The sequence below is a fragment of the Peromyscus leucopus genome, chromosome 19, assembly GCF_004664715.2.
Source record: "Peromyscus leucopus breed LL Stock chromosome 19, UCI_PerLeu_2.1, whole genome shotgun sequence".
NCBI classification, from domain to species: Eukaryota; Metazoa; Chordata; class Mammalia; order Rodentia; family Cricetidae; genus Peromyscus; species Peromyscus leucopus.
Window position 1 is genome coordinate 64,809,282 of NC_051079.1, and position 16,896 is coordinate 64,826,177.

Sequence of the window (16,896 nt, forward strand, 5' to 3'; positions counted from 1 at the left end):
CACCTCGGCGGGAGGGCGACCCGGCTCGCGCACCTGCCGTCGCCCCTCCACGGGCAGATCGGCGGCTACGGGACACCGGCGCCCAGAGACAGCAGCACGCGAGGGCAGGCCTGGGGCTTGGCGGATCTCCTCGTGTCTGGCCCTGTCCTTTCGCCACCGCGGCCCCAGTTGCGCCCGCGGGAAACTTTACCCCGCGAAGTCCTCTGCCCTCCTGGCCACACCGTGACAGTTCACCTAACGCCCCCCGGGGCCCCGCACAGCGCGCGAGATTGCCACGCCGCCCCGAACGGTGCGTCCGCAGCGCCGGGCCGCCAAGATGCGCTACGCAGACCCCTCGGCCAACCGGGATTTGTTGGGGAACCGAACTTTGCTCTTCATTTTCATCTGCGCCTTCGCCTTGGTGACCTTGCTGCAGCAGCTCCTGTATAGCAGGAGCTACATCAAAAGGTAAGAAAGTCTGAGGGGTAGAATATACCCAGCCTAAAGGTAGCCAAAAGGCCAGCGCTATCGTTCCCCGAGCAGGTGACAGGAGGTCTGCCCTTAGCCGGAGTACCTCCATGATGTGCCTTATGGCATCTCTGCTGCCAGCCAGAGGACAGCGCCAGCTGTGTGCCTGTCGTGGTGGGGTTATGGGGATGTATGTGTGTGTGTGTGTGTGTGTGTGTGTGTGTGTGTGTGTGTGTGTGTGTGTGAACTTTGTTCTGCTGTGAACGTGGGCAGCACCTTGGAATGCCAAGCAGCTAAGCTGACCATAAATTTATGTGCATGCCCAGAGCTGCGCTGTTCCCCAAAACCTACATTTCCCTGGCCATTTGGCTGCAACTGGAGGGTCAAAGGCTTCTTTTTCTTCTTCTTAGTTTGTCAAGTCATAAATTTTTGTAGGGGACCTTGGAGGTAAAGGCTTCTTTCTCCCCAGGAACCCTGCATTAGGTGGGGTGGTAGTGGTTGTTCTGTGGTCATGCACAGGGACAGTGAATTCTAGATCTGTGAGACAAGCTGATGACCTCCCAAGTAGAGGGTTCTTTCGCATCCTTAGCACCGAAGGGCAGAGCAGCCGCAGAGGCTGGGCTCTCTCACCCCTTCTCCATCCACAGCCAAACTCCTTGAAGAGAAAGGGCAGAAGATGCCACTCAAAATTCAGGAACAGTCTCAGTCTCAGTGTGCGGAAGACACGCCGACATGCCAGGTTCCTGTGGCTCTGCTGCCTGGTGGAGCCTGTGCTGCTGCCGCCTCCCTGCCAGATTGGAGGTGGGAGCTGGGCTCTGGACGCTCCCATGCTGATGTCTCTGGTGGAAAGAGCCCCTCCCTCACCACTAGTGCCTGTCCAACTCACGGCCTTCCGTTCAAATGGAGAGGAATGAAAATGTCTAGACAAACACCCATCCCATCTCAGAAGTGCCCCAGTAATTAAATGCTGTTCTCTTCTCGGTCCTGGGGTCTGTGTCGGTCACATATGCTCCCAGTCTGGGCTGCCCCAAGAGTGGGAGGGTGAGGGTTGCTGCTAGTGATCCGCTCCCAGTGGGAGAGCTAAGCAGTCTGGCTGCCCTTCCTTGTAACTCCCTAGAACTGGGGAATATGTGGCCCTGTGCCTCATACATTCGTCTCCAGCCACCCACTGCTCCAGGCTTCCCCAGACAACTTTCTCCCCTACTTGGCACCAGCTCACGGACTCTGTGTGGCACTGGAGTCTTTAAAAGCCATTTCTAGTCTCCTGACCTGCTGGATTTGGTCGGGCCCACTAAGATGGTTCCTGAACTGTCTGCTGTGCAGCCTTGCTGGATCTTGGCACCCGCTTCTCAGTGGGGCAGCTCTTCGTTTCTGCACCCCCTGCTGATAACTATCCAGAATTGTTGGGGCCATAGAGCTTCCAGTGGGACGCCAAAGGGACATCAGGTCAGAGTAGTTACCAATCACACTATTGCCCAATTGTTCTGGCAAACCCTGCCTGAGTTTGGATGGATGGATTGGTTGCCCAGAGCCCAGCAGGTGTATCGGTTGCTTCCCATTCTCCATCTCTCAGAGACTCTGGTCGCTAAACAGCAGGTAAAATCTTGCAGGCTTCCCTTCAGGAATTCTACTTAATGCAACCGAACAGTCAAGACTGATATATGTTCCATCCTTGAAGGGAACTAAGGACGGGATGCTATAAAGAAGGGGATGGTGCAGTCCCAGTGCTCAGTGGGATTAAGTCTATCTGGGGAAAGAAATGGCCACAAGTGAGATAAGAAGTGCATGGCTGAGAAGAGTGTCTGATGGGCTGCGGAAGCTGGGGAAGCCTGCATGGGGGAGGTGGAGCTCTCATGGGCCTTGAAAGCAGATAAGATCTGGATAGAGGAGAGGACATGTACCAGCATAAGCTCCAGGCATGGCACTGTGCCCTCCCATCTCTCCCTCACCTGATCTCACCTGCACTGTCATACTTGGCTCCATTTCTGGTCTGTCATCAGGCTTCCCTGGTCCTGTGTCTCGTGACTGTCTCATTTGCTTATGTGTCCTATTTTGTTATACTTTATAGTTGCTATGAGTTGGCTCCAGTGGAGTGTTGTTTGTGTCTATATGGAAACAGCAAAGGCCTGCAATGGAGCTCCCTGAGAAGGCCCTGAGATGCAGATTCCCGGGCCCTTGGATTGAACTCCCTTCTAGGTTGTCATCTGGAAACCCGCCTCTCTAGAAGACCCCATGAGGGACTAATAGCAGGCCCCACTTGATGCTGTAGGCCAGTAGGTCTCTGTCAGGTCAGTTTTGCCCTCAGACATTAGAGTTGCCCCTTCACTGAGGATGAAGCCAAGGGAGATGTCTGAAAAATCCTCAAGGCCCGTGTTGCCTGCCACAAACAACCAAGACGTCTCAGGCCCAAATGTCAGTGGTGCTGAGGCTGAAAACTGCACTGTGTCAGAATCTGTGAGGTGGGGATTAAAGTTTGCTTTAGGATGCATGGGTCACATGTGTGTTTGGTCATAAGAAGTCATTAGTAAGTATGGATAATAAACAAATGATTGAAGATAGGAGTAGGTGTGTGTGTGTGTGTGTGTGTGTGTGTGTGTGTGTGTGTGTGTGTGCGTGTGCATGTGCGTGCGTGCATGGGTGTATACTTAGGTGTAGGGACACAATGAAAAGATGGATCCCATGATGTAGTGGGGGCATATTGGGACATGTCAGATAGCAGTGGTTAGTGGCGTCAGTGAAGCGCTCTGAAGGTTGAGGACAGACTGAGCTTGGGTCATGGGTCATGGGGAGCCACATGTGGTCCTTGAGTAGGGCAGTAACTTGATAGAAGTGCCTGGAAAGGAAGGTTATCTGGGTGTTGTACCGGAAGGCTTGGAGAAGGAGACACAGCCACTCAAGAGGGAGGACTCAGCTCAGGGGACTCTGAAGACCACGCTAGAGGCACAAGGATGGCAAGCTCATCTAGTGCTGTGAAGTTGCTGCAGAAGGAAGGAGCTGATGTGGGCTGACGTGTTTTATTTATTTGTCTATTTATTAGTTTTGAACCCTCAGTCTTTCCCTGGGATGTGCAATGGAACCTTTTGACAAGGTCCATCACAAGCCACTAAAATTCTAGAGACGAACCTGGGTGGGAGACAAAGGGGGCAGTGTGATGGCCTCGTGAGTGCCATCTCTGTGGAGCAGAAGGCACACACCATGGGTTGGGAGGAAATGACCAGAAGGAGCAAAGTCATGGTGCGTTTGCTTCCCATGTCTGCTTCAGACTTACCATTCACTGAGTACTTACTATACACTGAGTACTTGTTATACACTGAGTATTTACTATACACGGAGTACTTGCTGTACACGGAGTACTTGCTGTACATGGAGTACTTGCTGTACATGGAGTACTTGCTGTACACTGAGTACTTCCTGTACTCTGAGTACTTCCTGTACTCTAAGTACTTGCTGTACACTGAGTCCTTGCTATACATCGAGTCCATGCTATACACTGAGTACTTACTGTACACCGAGTACTTGCTGAATACTTGCTGTACACTGAGTACCACTGGAAGTGCTGAGGATAGTGTGTGCAAGGCCCCAGGTGTGGAGAAAGGGAAGTAACTCATGGGCTGTGAGGAAGACAGAGGGGCTTGCATGGAGACATGGACAAGGGGCCCTAAGGGCGAGGAGGGAGCTGCTTCAGGAAAGGGTTTATTTGGCTTACAGAGGACATTGGAAGCAGTCTTGAAGAAAGAGCAATGATCTTTGGGCACAGGTGGAGGCGGAGGGGTGGTTCCGAAACCCAGCGTGAGCCAAGGGTGAGGAAGAGCAGGGAGACTGGGCAGTCCATGCAGAGCAGAGCTAAGCTGCATTGTCCAGCAGGGAGACAGACAGAGTGTGGAGAACAAAGTTGGGGTGAGTGTGAGAAGTAGTGTGTCAGAGAATGGAGAATTGGGAGTTTGAGTTTGTATTTGCTTGGACATGGAAGGAAGTCTGTCTGGAGCAAGCCGGCAACTCTTTGGAAAGGAACTCTGAAATGACCAAGGGGAAGAGCTAGGCTAGCAATGAGGATTTTAGAGTCCGCACCATCCAATCACCGTGTTCTCAACTTCTATGGTTGTGATGTGTAGTAAAAAAAAAAAAAAATACATTCTCCTTGGGGACAGCAAACATTCTGTGAAGGAATAGTTGGATTTACTATGAGAAATGTGCTCTGATACTTTCTACTCAATTTCATTAAAACAAAACTTTGTAGGGGAGCTAGAGAGATGGTCTCAGCAGCCTCTTGCAGAGGACCTGGGTTTAGTTCCCAGCACTAACATGATGGCCCACAACCATCTGTAGTTCCAGTTCCAGAGGACCAAACAAGCTCTCCTGGCCTCTGTGGGCACTGCACAGACATGGTACACTTTACATACACACAGGCAAACACATACACATAAAATGAAAATAATAAAAAGAGTCTCTAGAAGAACTTTCTAGGGATAGGGATGTAGCTCAACAGTAATGGTGTCCTGCATATCATGCATGAGGCCCTGGATCCAATCTCCAACATCCACTTTTCCATTTCATTAAATGTATATGTAATGGAAGCAGAGAGATACACCTTTAATCCCAGAAAGTTCCAGGCCAGCTGGGGTTACAGTGATTCTCTCTCTCTCTCTCTCTCTCTCTCTCTCTCTCTCTCTCTCTCTCTCTCTCTCTCTCTTTCTCTCTCTCTCTCTCTCTCTCTCTCTCTCTCTCTCTATATATATATATATATATATATATATATATATATATATATATATATAAATAACTATTATTTGGTCTTAAAAGAAGAAGGTTCTAACACAGACTGCAACATGGATGAACCTTGAAACTTTATGCTAAATAAAATGAGACAGACAAAAGAGCCAGGTGCTGTATGACTCCACTTTGGTGAGGTATTTAGAGTTGTCAAACACAGACAGGAAGTAAAGAGGTGGTTGCTGGATGCTTTGAGGAGAATGAGATATTAGTCATCATTTAATAGGCAAAAAATTTCTGTTGGGGAAGAAGAGAAGAACAAAATGGATGAGCTTCCTGCTCCTGGCTGTGCACTCACAACTGGGTAAAACAGCCAAGTTCAGATTACATAATTTTTCTTACACTTATTTATTTATTGCATGTGTGTTTGTGCAGTTGCCATGGCATGAGTGCTCAGGTCAGAGGACAACTCGTTGGAGGTCAATTCTTTCCTTCCACTGTGTGGATCCTGGAGAACAAACTCCAGCTGTCAGGTGTGGCCACAGGGAATCTTATATGCTGAGCCATCTTGCTGGCCCCAGGCTGTGTATTGTACCATAGTAAAAAGGGGGGTTTGTTTGTTTGTTTGTTTGTTTCTTAAATCTGAGAATAATCCATTAAATTTGGTTTTATTGGGAGCACACCTTTAGTTAGAAAAATACTGGTCTTTAGGACTATGAGTGTAGCTGAGTGGTAGAGCTGGTGTGTGCAAGGTCCTGGCGTTTGCAAGGTCCTGGGTTCAGACCTCACCACGGTCCCTTCTCTGATCAGTGTGATAGAGCTGGATGGAACATGAGGGAACAGAGTGACAAGTGACAGAGGGCTGAGCACAAAGGGCTCCTTGAGGAATGAATGCCTGCACTCATGAGTAGACAGGAGCTGCCTCTGGGATGGGAGTCTGGAGAGATGAGGGCGGACGGGGTGGGGCTGGGGGGCTGCTTATCCATCCTTCAAGTCACAGGTCTTGATGTTGTTTCTGTACGTCTGCCGTGATGTCTAGTGTGTGTGTGTGTAGGTTTTTCTGTGGTGGCGGTATTTCTGTTTCTCTAGGCTTTGTGTCTGAGTGGAGTTACTGATCCTATGGTAGCCGGTGTTTACTATGGGAAGAGTTGTAGAAGTTTCCAAAGTGGCTGCACTATTCCACACTCAGCCTTCTGGGTTTTCATTGGTGACAATCTCATCTTCCTGGTCTCTTTGGTCACAGCCATCCCCCTGGTTTCTGAAGAGAACCTCCCTGGGGCTTGACTTGGCCTTTTTCAGATAACTAATGGATGGAACAAATTTTTATGTGGTTGTTGGCTGTGTGTATCTCTTCTTTGGGAAAATGTCTATTCAGGTCTCTCACCTATTTTAAAATTGGCATATTTTAATTGACTTTTTGTTATTGAATTGTAAGAATCCTTTATGTATTCCAAATGTAAGTTACTTATATATTGTTGACTGTACTAGATGGTTTTGACACAAGCTAGAGTCATCAGAAAGGAAGGAGCTTCAGTTAAGGAAATGCCTCCTCCTTGAGATCCAGCTATAAGGCATTTTTCTCATTTAGTGATCAGTGCTGGTCCTGGGTTCTATGCAAAGGTAGGCTGAGCAAGCCATGGGAAGCAAGCCAGTAAGCAGCACCCCTCCGTGGTCTCTGCATCAGCTCTTGCCTCCAGGATCCTTCCCTGTTTGAGTTCCTGCCCTGACTTCTTTCAGTGATGAACAGCAATAGAAATAGACGTGTCAGTCAGATAAACCCTTTCCTCCCCAACTTGCTTTTTGTTCATGGTGTTTCTTCACAGCAATAGAAACCTTAACTAAGACATCAATAGGGCATTTCTCTCATTCTATGAATTATATTTTCCACTTTATTTATTTTAAAAATTTATTAATTCATTTATTCTTATGTGTATGGGTGTTTTGGCTCCATGTATGTCTGTGCACCATATTGTACCTGGTACCCTCAGAGGCCAAAAGGAGTCAGATCCCCTGAGACTGGAATTACAGATGGTTGTGAGGGTACTGGGAATCAAATGTGAGTCCTCTGGAAGAACAGCCAGTGCTCTTAACTGCAGAGCTATCTCTCCAGCCCCAGGATTGACTTACTTATTTTTATTTTATGTGCATAAGTGTTTTGCCTCACGTATGCATGTGCACCACATGCATGTAGTACCCCCAAAGGCCAGAAGAGGGGTCAGATCCTCTGGATTGGAGTTATGGATGATTGTGAGCCACTGTGTGGATGCTGAGGACTTAACCTAGGTTCTCTGAAAGAGCAGTAAGTGCAATTAACAGCTGAGCCATCTCTCCAGATCCTTATGTTTATTTTTAATTATGTGTATGAGTGTGTGTTTGTGCATGTGAGTGCAGTGCCCAAGGAGGCTAGCGAAGTGCTTTGGATTCCCTGGGGTTAGAGTAACAGACCTGATGTGGGTGCTAGGAATTGGGTCCTCTGCAGGAACAGGATGTGCTCTCAACTGTTGAGCTAGCTTTCCATCTGCTTTTTATATGGTTTTGATAATCTTTGTAAATGATGCGATTTTTCCTGTGTTGATGTTCTCTTGAGCATTTACTGTTTCATTTGTGATTATGCTTTGGTTGTATTCTGTCATGCATTTTTCTAACTTTCTATGTTGGATATTTATCTATTTATTAGTCAGTCTTTCTTACTACCTATATAAGCTGCTAAGGTAGGAAAGTACTTCAACTATACCTCTTCAGCTGGGGGATGATGGCAATACCAACGACTATATGCTCATTTTATAGATGGGGAAACTGAGGCACAATGAGATTTTTTTTAAAAAAAGGTGTTTAAAGAACTCTAGCTCCTACCACTGGTATTCTATACATTTAGAAATGTTTGGAATTTCCCTTTTTTTCTTCTTCCCTCCTCCTCCTTCTATTTTTCTACCCTTCTCTTCCTGTTCCCCTTCTCTTTCTCCTTCTCCTTCCTCCTCCTCCTCTTTTTCTTGTTGTTTTTTGTTTTTTGAGACAGGGTCTCCCTACATAGCCTAAGCTGTCCTGGAACTCACTATGTAGCCCAGGCTGTCCTTGAACCCACAGAGATTCACTTGCCTCTGCCTTCTGAGTGCTGAGATTAAAGGTGTGCACCACTATGCCTGACTTCTTTTACCTTCTTAAAAAAAAAAAAAAAACTTTAAATAAATTTTATTATAAAAACTTCGCAAATTCAAAAGAAAAAAAGAAAGCCAGATGGTGGTGCATGCCTTTAATTCCAGCACTCAGGAGGCAGAGGCAGGAGAATCTTTGAGTTCAAGGCTAGTCTAGCCTACAGAGTGAGTTCCAGGACAGCCAAGGCTGTGAGAAACAGTCCCAAAAAAATCAAAACCAAAACCAAAACCAAAATCCAAAATCCAGAAAGCCCTTGCAAATAAATAAAAATACCACACATGCACATGAGCCAGACCCAAAGTCTAGACAACTTATTGAATTTCTTTTAGAAGTTGTCCTGGCTCAAAATGTGTGGAGAGAAGGGTGATATTGGTGGTGCTGGCCACCCCTCTTCAGCATCTGCGTCTTTACCAGGACGCAGTCACAGTTTGTGTGTCTCACTTATCTAAGACATTTCCAAGGTGGGGTAGGGGTGCTGAGAGCTGATGGCCATCAGCTCATGGTATGCCCTGCAGATGAGGAAGGCGTCTTCATTCCTGTGGGCGGGAAGGCACATCACAGCGCTGCCAATGCAGCGCGCGTATGTATTGTGGTTTTGGGAACCGAACTCCTTGAATGACTTTGTTGCCCACCCGATACACCCATATGGAAGTCTCCCTCCTGATGGTCAGCTTGTGCTGGAAGTCAGCCTGAAGCCTAGTGTCTCCGTGCTCAGTCAAGAGTCTTTCATGGGCACATCTGCCCTACCTCATGCTGTGCCCAAGGCTCCTGTTCCTAGCTGGCTGCCTGACCATCTAAATCCTCCCACTCCTTCCATTCTTAGCCCACAGTGTTCCTTTGTCCCCTGAATTCCTCGCATGCACGCACACATGCTGGCTGTTCTCAGCACTATGCCCAGTACTGTGCTGTGGCTTTCTGTGTCTGTATAGTGAAGAGACCCGAGATCTCTGCTGATGGTGCCAAGTGTAGAGGACTCGTATGTATATACGGCCCAGCCTCCTTTTTTTCTGGTGCCCACCGGGTACAAATCTGGGCTGCACCATGTGGCTGGTGCACACCTGAGACTTGAGGTTAGGAAATTGGGTCAAGGAAAAGGACAGCCTGCCTCTGTGCCCAGCCTTTGTGTGTATTTTGAGGCTCTTATCATGGGGCCAGCCCCCCCTCCCCCGCCCCCCATTCTGTCCCAGTGACAAAGCTTGCTGTTCCATTTCCCAAAGAAACAGACGCAGCCCAAAAGGTTGGGGCCATGGCGGGTAGATCTATCTATCCAGAGTGTGGCTCTTGTGGGGTGGGATGTCCTAGAAAGGAGAAAGGATGGTGAGCAGACTGTGGCCTGGAGCAGGAGCTATGCTGTTGGCTTTACAGCTTGGTTGGTCAGGCCAGCTGGTTGTGAGCATCTGCCACAGGGCTGAGAGTGAGGCTAGAGAGGAGCCAGTGAACGATGTATGTTGAGAGCCTGCTCTCTGGATCAGGTCTCTTCTTGCATGAGCCTGAGTGGAGGGCCTCCTCTGGCATAGTCCTGTGCCCTGCTATGTGCCCTGAACGAAGGGGAATTGGAGTTTCTGTTCCTTCTCCAATGTCCTACAGGGGCGTCGTGATACCCCCATGTACTCCTGTATCCCATTTCTTGTTTCTTGCCTATCTCTCTCTAGGCCTCTTTGAACCATGTTCTTTTGGGGGAAAGTTAGCCTTATAAAGGTTTTTAGCTTTTCCTCTTTATTCAAGTTCATCTACCTCTCACCTGAAAATTTCCCCACGTAGCTTTTAACCCTAATGATTATCCTACTGACCCCCCACCCACACACACACACACACTAGGAGAAGGGCTCATCAGGCAATATTTATTATTGTAAATATTGATGAAGAAGAGTCATGCGCCAGGCTCTAACTCCAAAGTGAGGACACACTATTCACCCCATGCTTCAGCCCCGTTCAACAGATACAGCCTTCTCTCTGTCATCCTCATGCACAGATGGTAAATGTCCTGTTCAGCTGCCATGGGGACAGCAGTCCTGAGATGCTGATTGAAGAAGGGAAAGTTTGTCTGGTCTTGCAGATTTGGGAGTATTTATTGTTGCTCTGGCCTATGGTGAGATAGTAAGTCTTGGTGGAAGCCGGTAGGGGAGAGGATGCTCACCTCATGATGGCCAGGGTGAGCACTAGAGAGAGAAGTGGTTGGAATTCAGTCTACCCTTCAAGGCACACCCCCAGTTACCCAACTTCCTTCCTCTAGACCCCACCTGTGAAGCTTTGAATGAGAATGGCCCCCATAGGCTCAACTATTTACATGCTTAGTCCCCAGTGGGTAAAATGTTAAGGAAAGATTAGGAGGAGTGGCCTTGTGGGAAGATGTGTCATTGAGGATGGCCTTTGAGGTTTCAAAAACTCAGTCCAAGCCCAGTCTCCCTCTCTCTCTCTCTGTCTCTCTCTCTGTCTTTCTCTTTCTCTCTCGGCCAGCTGCCAGTGGATCAGTGTGTAGATCTCAGCCTCATGCCTGCACACCACCATGCTTCCTGCCATGATGACAATGGACTGACTCTCTGAAGCTGAAAGCCAGCCCCTAGTTGCATGCTTTCCTTTGTAAGAGTTGCTGTGCTCATGGTGTCCCTTTTCAGCAACATAACAGTATCTAAGACCCACCCCGAAAGATTCTACAGTCTTTCAATAGCACCTCAGGCTGGTGACCTTCAATGGGTGGGTCTTTGTAGGACATTGAGGACCCGACCTACCACACAGAGGAACCTTTGTGAAGCCACACAGCCTGTAAGGTCCTGGGTAAGAGGTGCTTTCTTCCTCTCATTTCTCAGGACCCAGCACAGGGACTCCCATTAGGCATCAAGTGACTGGATGCACTCAAAAGAAATCAGAAACTCCTTTTCCTAACCATTGTTCATTAAACACCAACTCAGCTTCGCACTGGGGGAGACAATGGTGATTGTGGTTTTGGAGAACAGCCAGGTTCCAGAGACTGGATTTGGAAGTGCTATGATTTGGATCTGGAATGATCCCCAGAGGTTCTCTAGGCAAGGGCTTGGTCTTCAGCTTGGCATCTTCAAGAGATGAAGCCTCACGGGACGTTTTATGCTGTTGCGAATACCCAAGACTGGCATGTACTCTTTATTCTTCTCCCCGACCCTGCCTGTTACTTCCTGTAAGCAGCCCCTCCTTGATATCAGTGTTGGGCAGGTAGTTAACAAAGATCAGTTGGGAAGGATGTGGCATTATTGGATAACCCAAGTGTTCACTGTGTGTGTGTGTGTGTCACCTGGAGGTGTCCTGTGGGAGCCGGGCAGGGAGAGGATGGAGTGTGCAGCAGAAGTTCCAAATTCCAGCCAAACGTTAAGAATAACAGTGCTGGGCCTGGAGGTGGCCTTAATCCAATCCAATCCAATCCAATCCAATCAATGACTGCTGTGGCACTGGTCCGAGAGCCCAGCATGGAGCTTGCTCTGTGTTCCTCCCCTGAACCCATCTTTGGCTGGATGACACCCAGGAATTCCTCCTTTTTCTGTCTTCTGCACTGTGGGTCTTGTACCCTTCAAAAGGCTCTGCAGAGCACCAGGGCTTTAGACTGTTCCTGGCCCAGCTGCTCCCCAGGAGGGACTCAAGGAACCACACTCTTCGTCCACTCAGAGCCCTCATCTGCTCTACTCTGCCACCAGCTAGCCGATCCCCTCCTTCCCTTTTTGGAAGTAGGGAGAGTTGGGGGCCAGCCCGATCGATCATGCCCGGTGGACAAACCATGAGAGAATGAACGGCACCCCCCCCACTCCCCACCCCTACCCCATGTTTTTCTAGTAAAGATATTCTGGAGTGTTGAGAGAAAATCATGCATCAGTCAGCAGTGAGGGGCAGGACTGCCATGGAGAGGAGCCTTCGGATTACACTATTAATTCCCCAGAAACGCCGGGACTTTTCTGAAATTGGGCCACCTCCCTGGAGAAAGCTTCAAGGGAGCAGAGACAGGTGGCATCATTTCCATGAACTGAGGCTTCACCAGCTGCCACCCTGCCCTGGCTTCCCAGTCCATATGCTTCAGGTCTTTGCTGCCCATCCTTGCTGGGCATTCTTTCCCAGAAGTCCCTGCTCACAGAGCACCCCCCCCCAACACACACCAAGCTGTGTGTCCCTCTTTCTATTGGTTATTGTTTTCCACCATGCCTTTCGCCTTCTGGCACATTCTTTGGTCAGCAGGTTATTATTGTCTTGGTGTCCAGCTCCCTCTAGCTCAGTGGTTCTCAACCTTCCTAATGCTGCGAACCTTTCATACAGTTTCTCATGTTGTGGTGACCCCCAACCACAAAATTATTTTTGTTGCTACTTCATGACTATAATTTTGCTGCCTTTATGAAGCATAATGTGAATATCTGTGTTTTCTGATGGTCTTAGGCAGCCCCTGTGAAAGGATCATTTGATTCCCAAAGGGGTCAGGACCCACAGGTTGAGAACAACTGCTCTGGCTGGAATTCAGCACTTGGGTCAGGACTCCTACTGGACCTTAGCACCCAGACTCATGGCTTTGTGATGAGTATAGAATGATATGATAGAATATATGTGATATAATGAAACAAAAATAGAACGAATGGGTAAAGAAATGTGCTCTCAGTCACCTGTGATGCACAATGCTAAATATTTGATGATTAATAACTGAGATTGTTATATCTTTCATTTCACAAGCTTGGCTTATTGAGAAAGAAGTGGATCATTTAAAATTATTTAATTAAAAGTATTATTGAACCTTATTTGCCACTGGTGAGAATTAGTTAGTTAATTAATTAATTTTGAGACAAGATTTCAAGCTCAGCATCTTCCTGCTTCAGTCTCCCAAGTGCTGAGATCCCAGGTTTGAGGCACCACAACCAGCCACGAAATTTATCACTATTGAGGTTCCTTCCCTCTACCCACAATATCATGTGAAGACCTTGAAGGTCTTGTGTGGAATGAGATCTTTGGGGGACTTCCTGAACCACAGTGTTCTCAGCTGATCTGCCTTTTGCTTTCTGGAAACTTCTGAAGCCCAGGTTCAGCACTCTCTCTCTCTCACTCTCTTTCTATTTTTCCTTTATTGAAAATAGATTTTTTTTCATCCATTATATTCTGATATGTTTCCCCTCCCATTCAGATCCACACTCTGTCTTTCCTTAGAGAACAACCTGGCATGTCAATAATAATAATAATACAATAAAAATAAAATGAGATTTAAAAAAAAAGAAACAAATCAGAGCAGGAAAAAACAAACAGAAGAGAAAGCCAAAGAAAAAGAACAAGAAACACATAGATGCGGAGACACATTGGCACACATCAGAATCCCATTAAACCACAAAACTGCAAACCACAATATATATGCAAAGGAACTGTAAGGTATAAAATAAAAATTAAAAAAATAAAATAATACCCTGACAAAATGCTGAGACAAGGACCCTCCAAAGATGCCATTGAGTTTATTTTGTGTTGACTGTCTACTGCTGAGTGTGGCTCTTGTTCTTCAGAGTGATTTGTATACCCAGTGAGACTTCGTTGGAGAAAACCAGTTCTTTCCATTTGCAAGTGGTTATCAACTGGAGGCAGCTTCTGGGTTAGGGATGGGGGTTTGCATCCACTTCTCCTCTCAATACTTGCTGTCCTTTCTAAGGGGCTTACTGGGCAGGACAGAATGGCAGTGGGAGTGTGGCAGAGGAGAAAGTTCATCCCATGCTGTATACGAAACAGAAAAGGGGCAGCATATAAGTTTTTTTCAGACCCACTAGTAAATTTTAAATAAGATAACACCTCACAGTTTTTGAAGGATATTATCAGTGGAGTCAATTAAATGCTAGTGGGAAATTCTTCCTGTTATGAATTCTCTGAGAAGTGATTTTTTTTCCTTTCCCCCAAAGTTTCCTTGGTAGCTACCCTAAACCTAGGCAGCTTCCCCACCCCTCAGATGATCTATGGGATCATTTTGAAAGCAGAGGATTCAATTCCCTATCTGAAGGTCATGCACTGGGGTCCTTGCTGAACCTGGTGTTTGTCATCAGCAACTACCACAATAGTAGAGAGCTGAGCCTCCGTGGATCTGTCTCTTATTTCATAACTGGGAAATCATGACCCAAACTATTTTGTCAGGCGTGTATCTAGAAGAAGCTATGGGCAGTTAGGGGGCACCATAAACTTACCAGTGCTTGAATTTCTGTATGTAGTAGCTTAGTCTTTGTGTGCATTATTTTTCTGCTTTTGAGATTTTCATATGGATTAGTTTTGCCACCTCACCTTCAAGATAAGTGTTCCAAGCATAAGAACATGCTCTCTGTTAGTCACCCCAGTGGCTAGGCTTTCTGGAACACAGTGGAGGCTTCAGAAGTGTTTGGTATTTGCAGGAGGTGTGAAGGAAACTTCTCTTACCTGTGTTAGCTGGTTAAGTCAACCTTTCCCACCTTTCTCATGATGGTTGAATTGTGTAATAAAGACAGTCCCTATATCTATCTCAGGAATGAAATTTAAATTATGTAACAATTGACTTTGGAAATAGTATATTCAATTTTTAGATAAATCAGAAAATATTATTAGCCAAAAAGAATAAACTTTAGTACCACATACAAAGATAATGAGCTTTGTAGTCGAAAACCTTGTAAAAGTGGGACATGCCACACTGTGGTAGTTTGAAAGAAAATGACCCCCACAGGGGGTGGCTTTATTAGGAGGTGTGGTTTTGTTGGAGTAGACGTGGCCTTGTTGGAGGAAGTGTGCCACTGTGGGGGCAGGCTTTGAGGTCTCCTATGCTCAAGCAATGTTCAATGTGGCACACAGTTCACTTCCTGTTGCCTGAGGATCAAGACGTAGAACTCTCAGCCTCTTCTCCATCACCACATCTGCTTGAATGCCACCCGTCATGATGATAATGGACGTTGTAAGCCAGCCCCAGTTAAGTGGGTTTCTTTATAAGAGTTGGCGTGGTCATGGTTTCTCTTCACAGCAATAGAAACCCTAACTGAGATACACACCCTCTTTGGCAGCCTGCTTTTGTCCCTTTAATTTAACATAGCAAGCACCCCCTCTGCTGCTTGGACCTTGCACTTAGTGACCATATGTCTTTGTGCAACTGGGAGAGGCTGTCTTTTGTGGGTGGGAAGGTGACAGTGTGGTTAGCTGACCTTTTGAGCAGTCTGTGGGAAAGCTTTTCTTGCCAGACTATTTAAATCGACTTGTAAACCAGTGTCCTAGTTAGCTTTTGACTGCTGTAATAAAGACCATGACCAAAAGAAACAGGGGGAGGAAGGGTTTATTTGGGTTACACTTCCACATCACATTCCATCGTTGAGAGATGTCGGGATAAGAACTCAAGTTGAAACCCCAGAGGCAGGGACTGAAGCAGAGGCCATGGAAGAACATTGCTTGCTAGCCTGCTGTCCTGGCTAGTTTTATGTCAACTTGACACAAGCTAGAGTCATGTGAAAGGAGGGAACCTCAATTGAGAAAATGCCTCCATAAGATCAAATGTAAGGCATTTTCTTAGTTAGTGATTGATGGGGAGGACCCAGCCCATGGTGGGTGGTGCTATCCCTGGGCTGGCAGTCCTGGGTTCTACAAGAAAGAAAGCCGAACATAGCCAGGGGAAGCAAACCCTTAGCAGCACCCCTCCATGGATTCTGCATCAGGTCCTGCCTCCAGGTTCCTCCTTGTTTGAGTTCCTGTCCTGACTTCCTTCAGTGACGGACTACAATGCTGAAGTGTAAGCCAAATAAACCCTTTCCTCCCCAACTTGCTTTTGCCAAGGTGTTTCATCATAGCAGTAGAAACCCCAACTAAGACAGAAATTAGTACCAGGATCAAGGGCTATTGCTGTGACAGACCTGACCATGTTGTTTTGGGGAGCATTGAGGAAGAACTTTGGAACTTTGGACTGGAAAAGTCAGTAAGTGTTTAAAGCTTGGTGAGAGGTTTCATGGGAGCTTGGAAGATAAGGATGTTGAGAGCAGTGCAGATGATGGAGGCCTGGGCTTGTGAAGTTTCAGAGGGAAGAAAGACTCTACCAGGCCTTTTATGTGAAGACTGTATGGTGTCTGGTTGGCTGGAGCTGAAGAATCACTGTGATAAACAAGAGACCAGAAACACCAAAGTAAAACCTTTACGTTACCTTTGGGATAATTGGTGTTGGTCAGCTGGGGCTAAGAAATTAGAGGTGATTAGGAAGAGACCAGCATCACTGAGGTGAAATCCCCTGGGAAGTATTTCCTGAGAGTCATCACACAGAAGCTGTGTTCCAGAGGTGTACCTCTGTGCTGGCAGCAGAACTTTGTGACATGAGAGTCACCAGGTGTTGCTGGTTTTGAAGTCACGAAGGGATCATGAAAAGCAGCTGAGGTTTGCACTTTGGTGCACATGCAACTTCAGTGGCGATTGAAGGCCAATGATTGCAGGGGTAGTTGAGGCTTGGCACCACCAGGAAAAGAACCCAAGAGAAGCTGTTGGTAACAGTGCAGCCCAGTTGCAGCAAAGACCCCAGCATTTTGGAGATGCCACTACCATAGAAGGACCATTAAGAACGGCAGCTGTTTTGGAGTGGAGCCAGCCAGAGCCCAGAAAACAAGCTGTGTGTGCTGCAGAGGG

The 16,896-nt window shown here is 47.2% G+C and overlaps 1 protein-coding gene across 4 annotated transcripts in view; it reads left to right on the forward strand.

The window, feature by feature from the left end:
* Positions 1 to 292: 292 nt before the first annotated feature.
* St8sia5 (ST8 alpha-N-acetyl-neuraminide alpha-2,8-sialyltransferase 5) overlaps positions 293 to 16,896 on the forward strand; it is a 69,183-nt gene continuing 52,579 nt past the window's right edge. For all 4 annotated transcript variants that reach the window (XM_028871971.2, XM_028871972.2, XM_028871973.2 and 1 more), the window contains exon 1: positions 293 to 447. In XM_028871971.2, the coding sequence (XP_028727804.1) occupies positions 317 to 447 (131 nt within the window). In that variant the 5' untranslated portion in view covers positions 293 to 316. The remainder of the gene's footprint in view (positions 448 to 16,896) is intronic.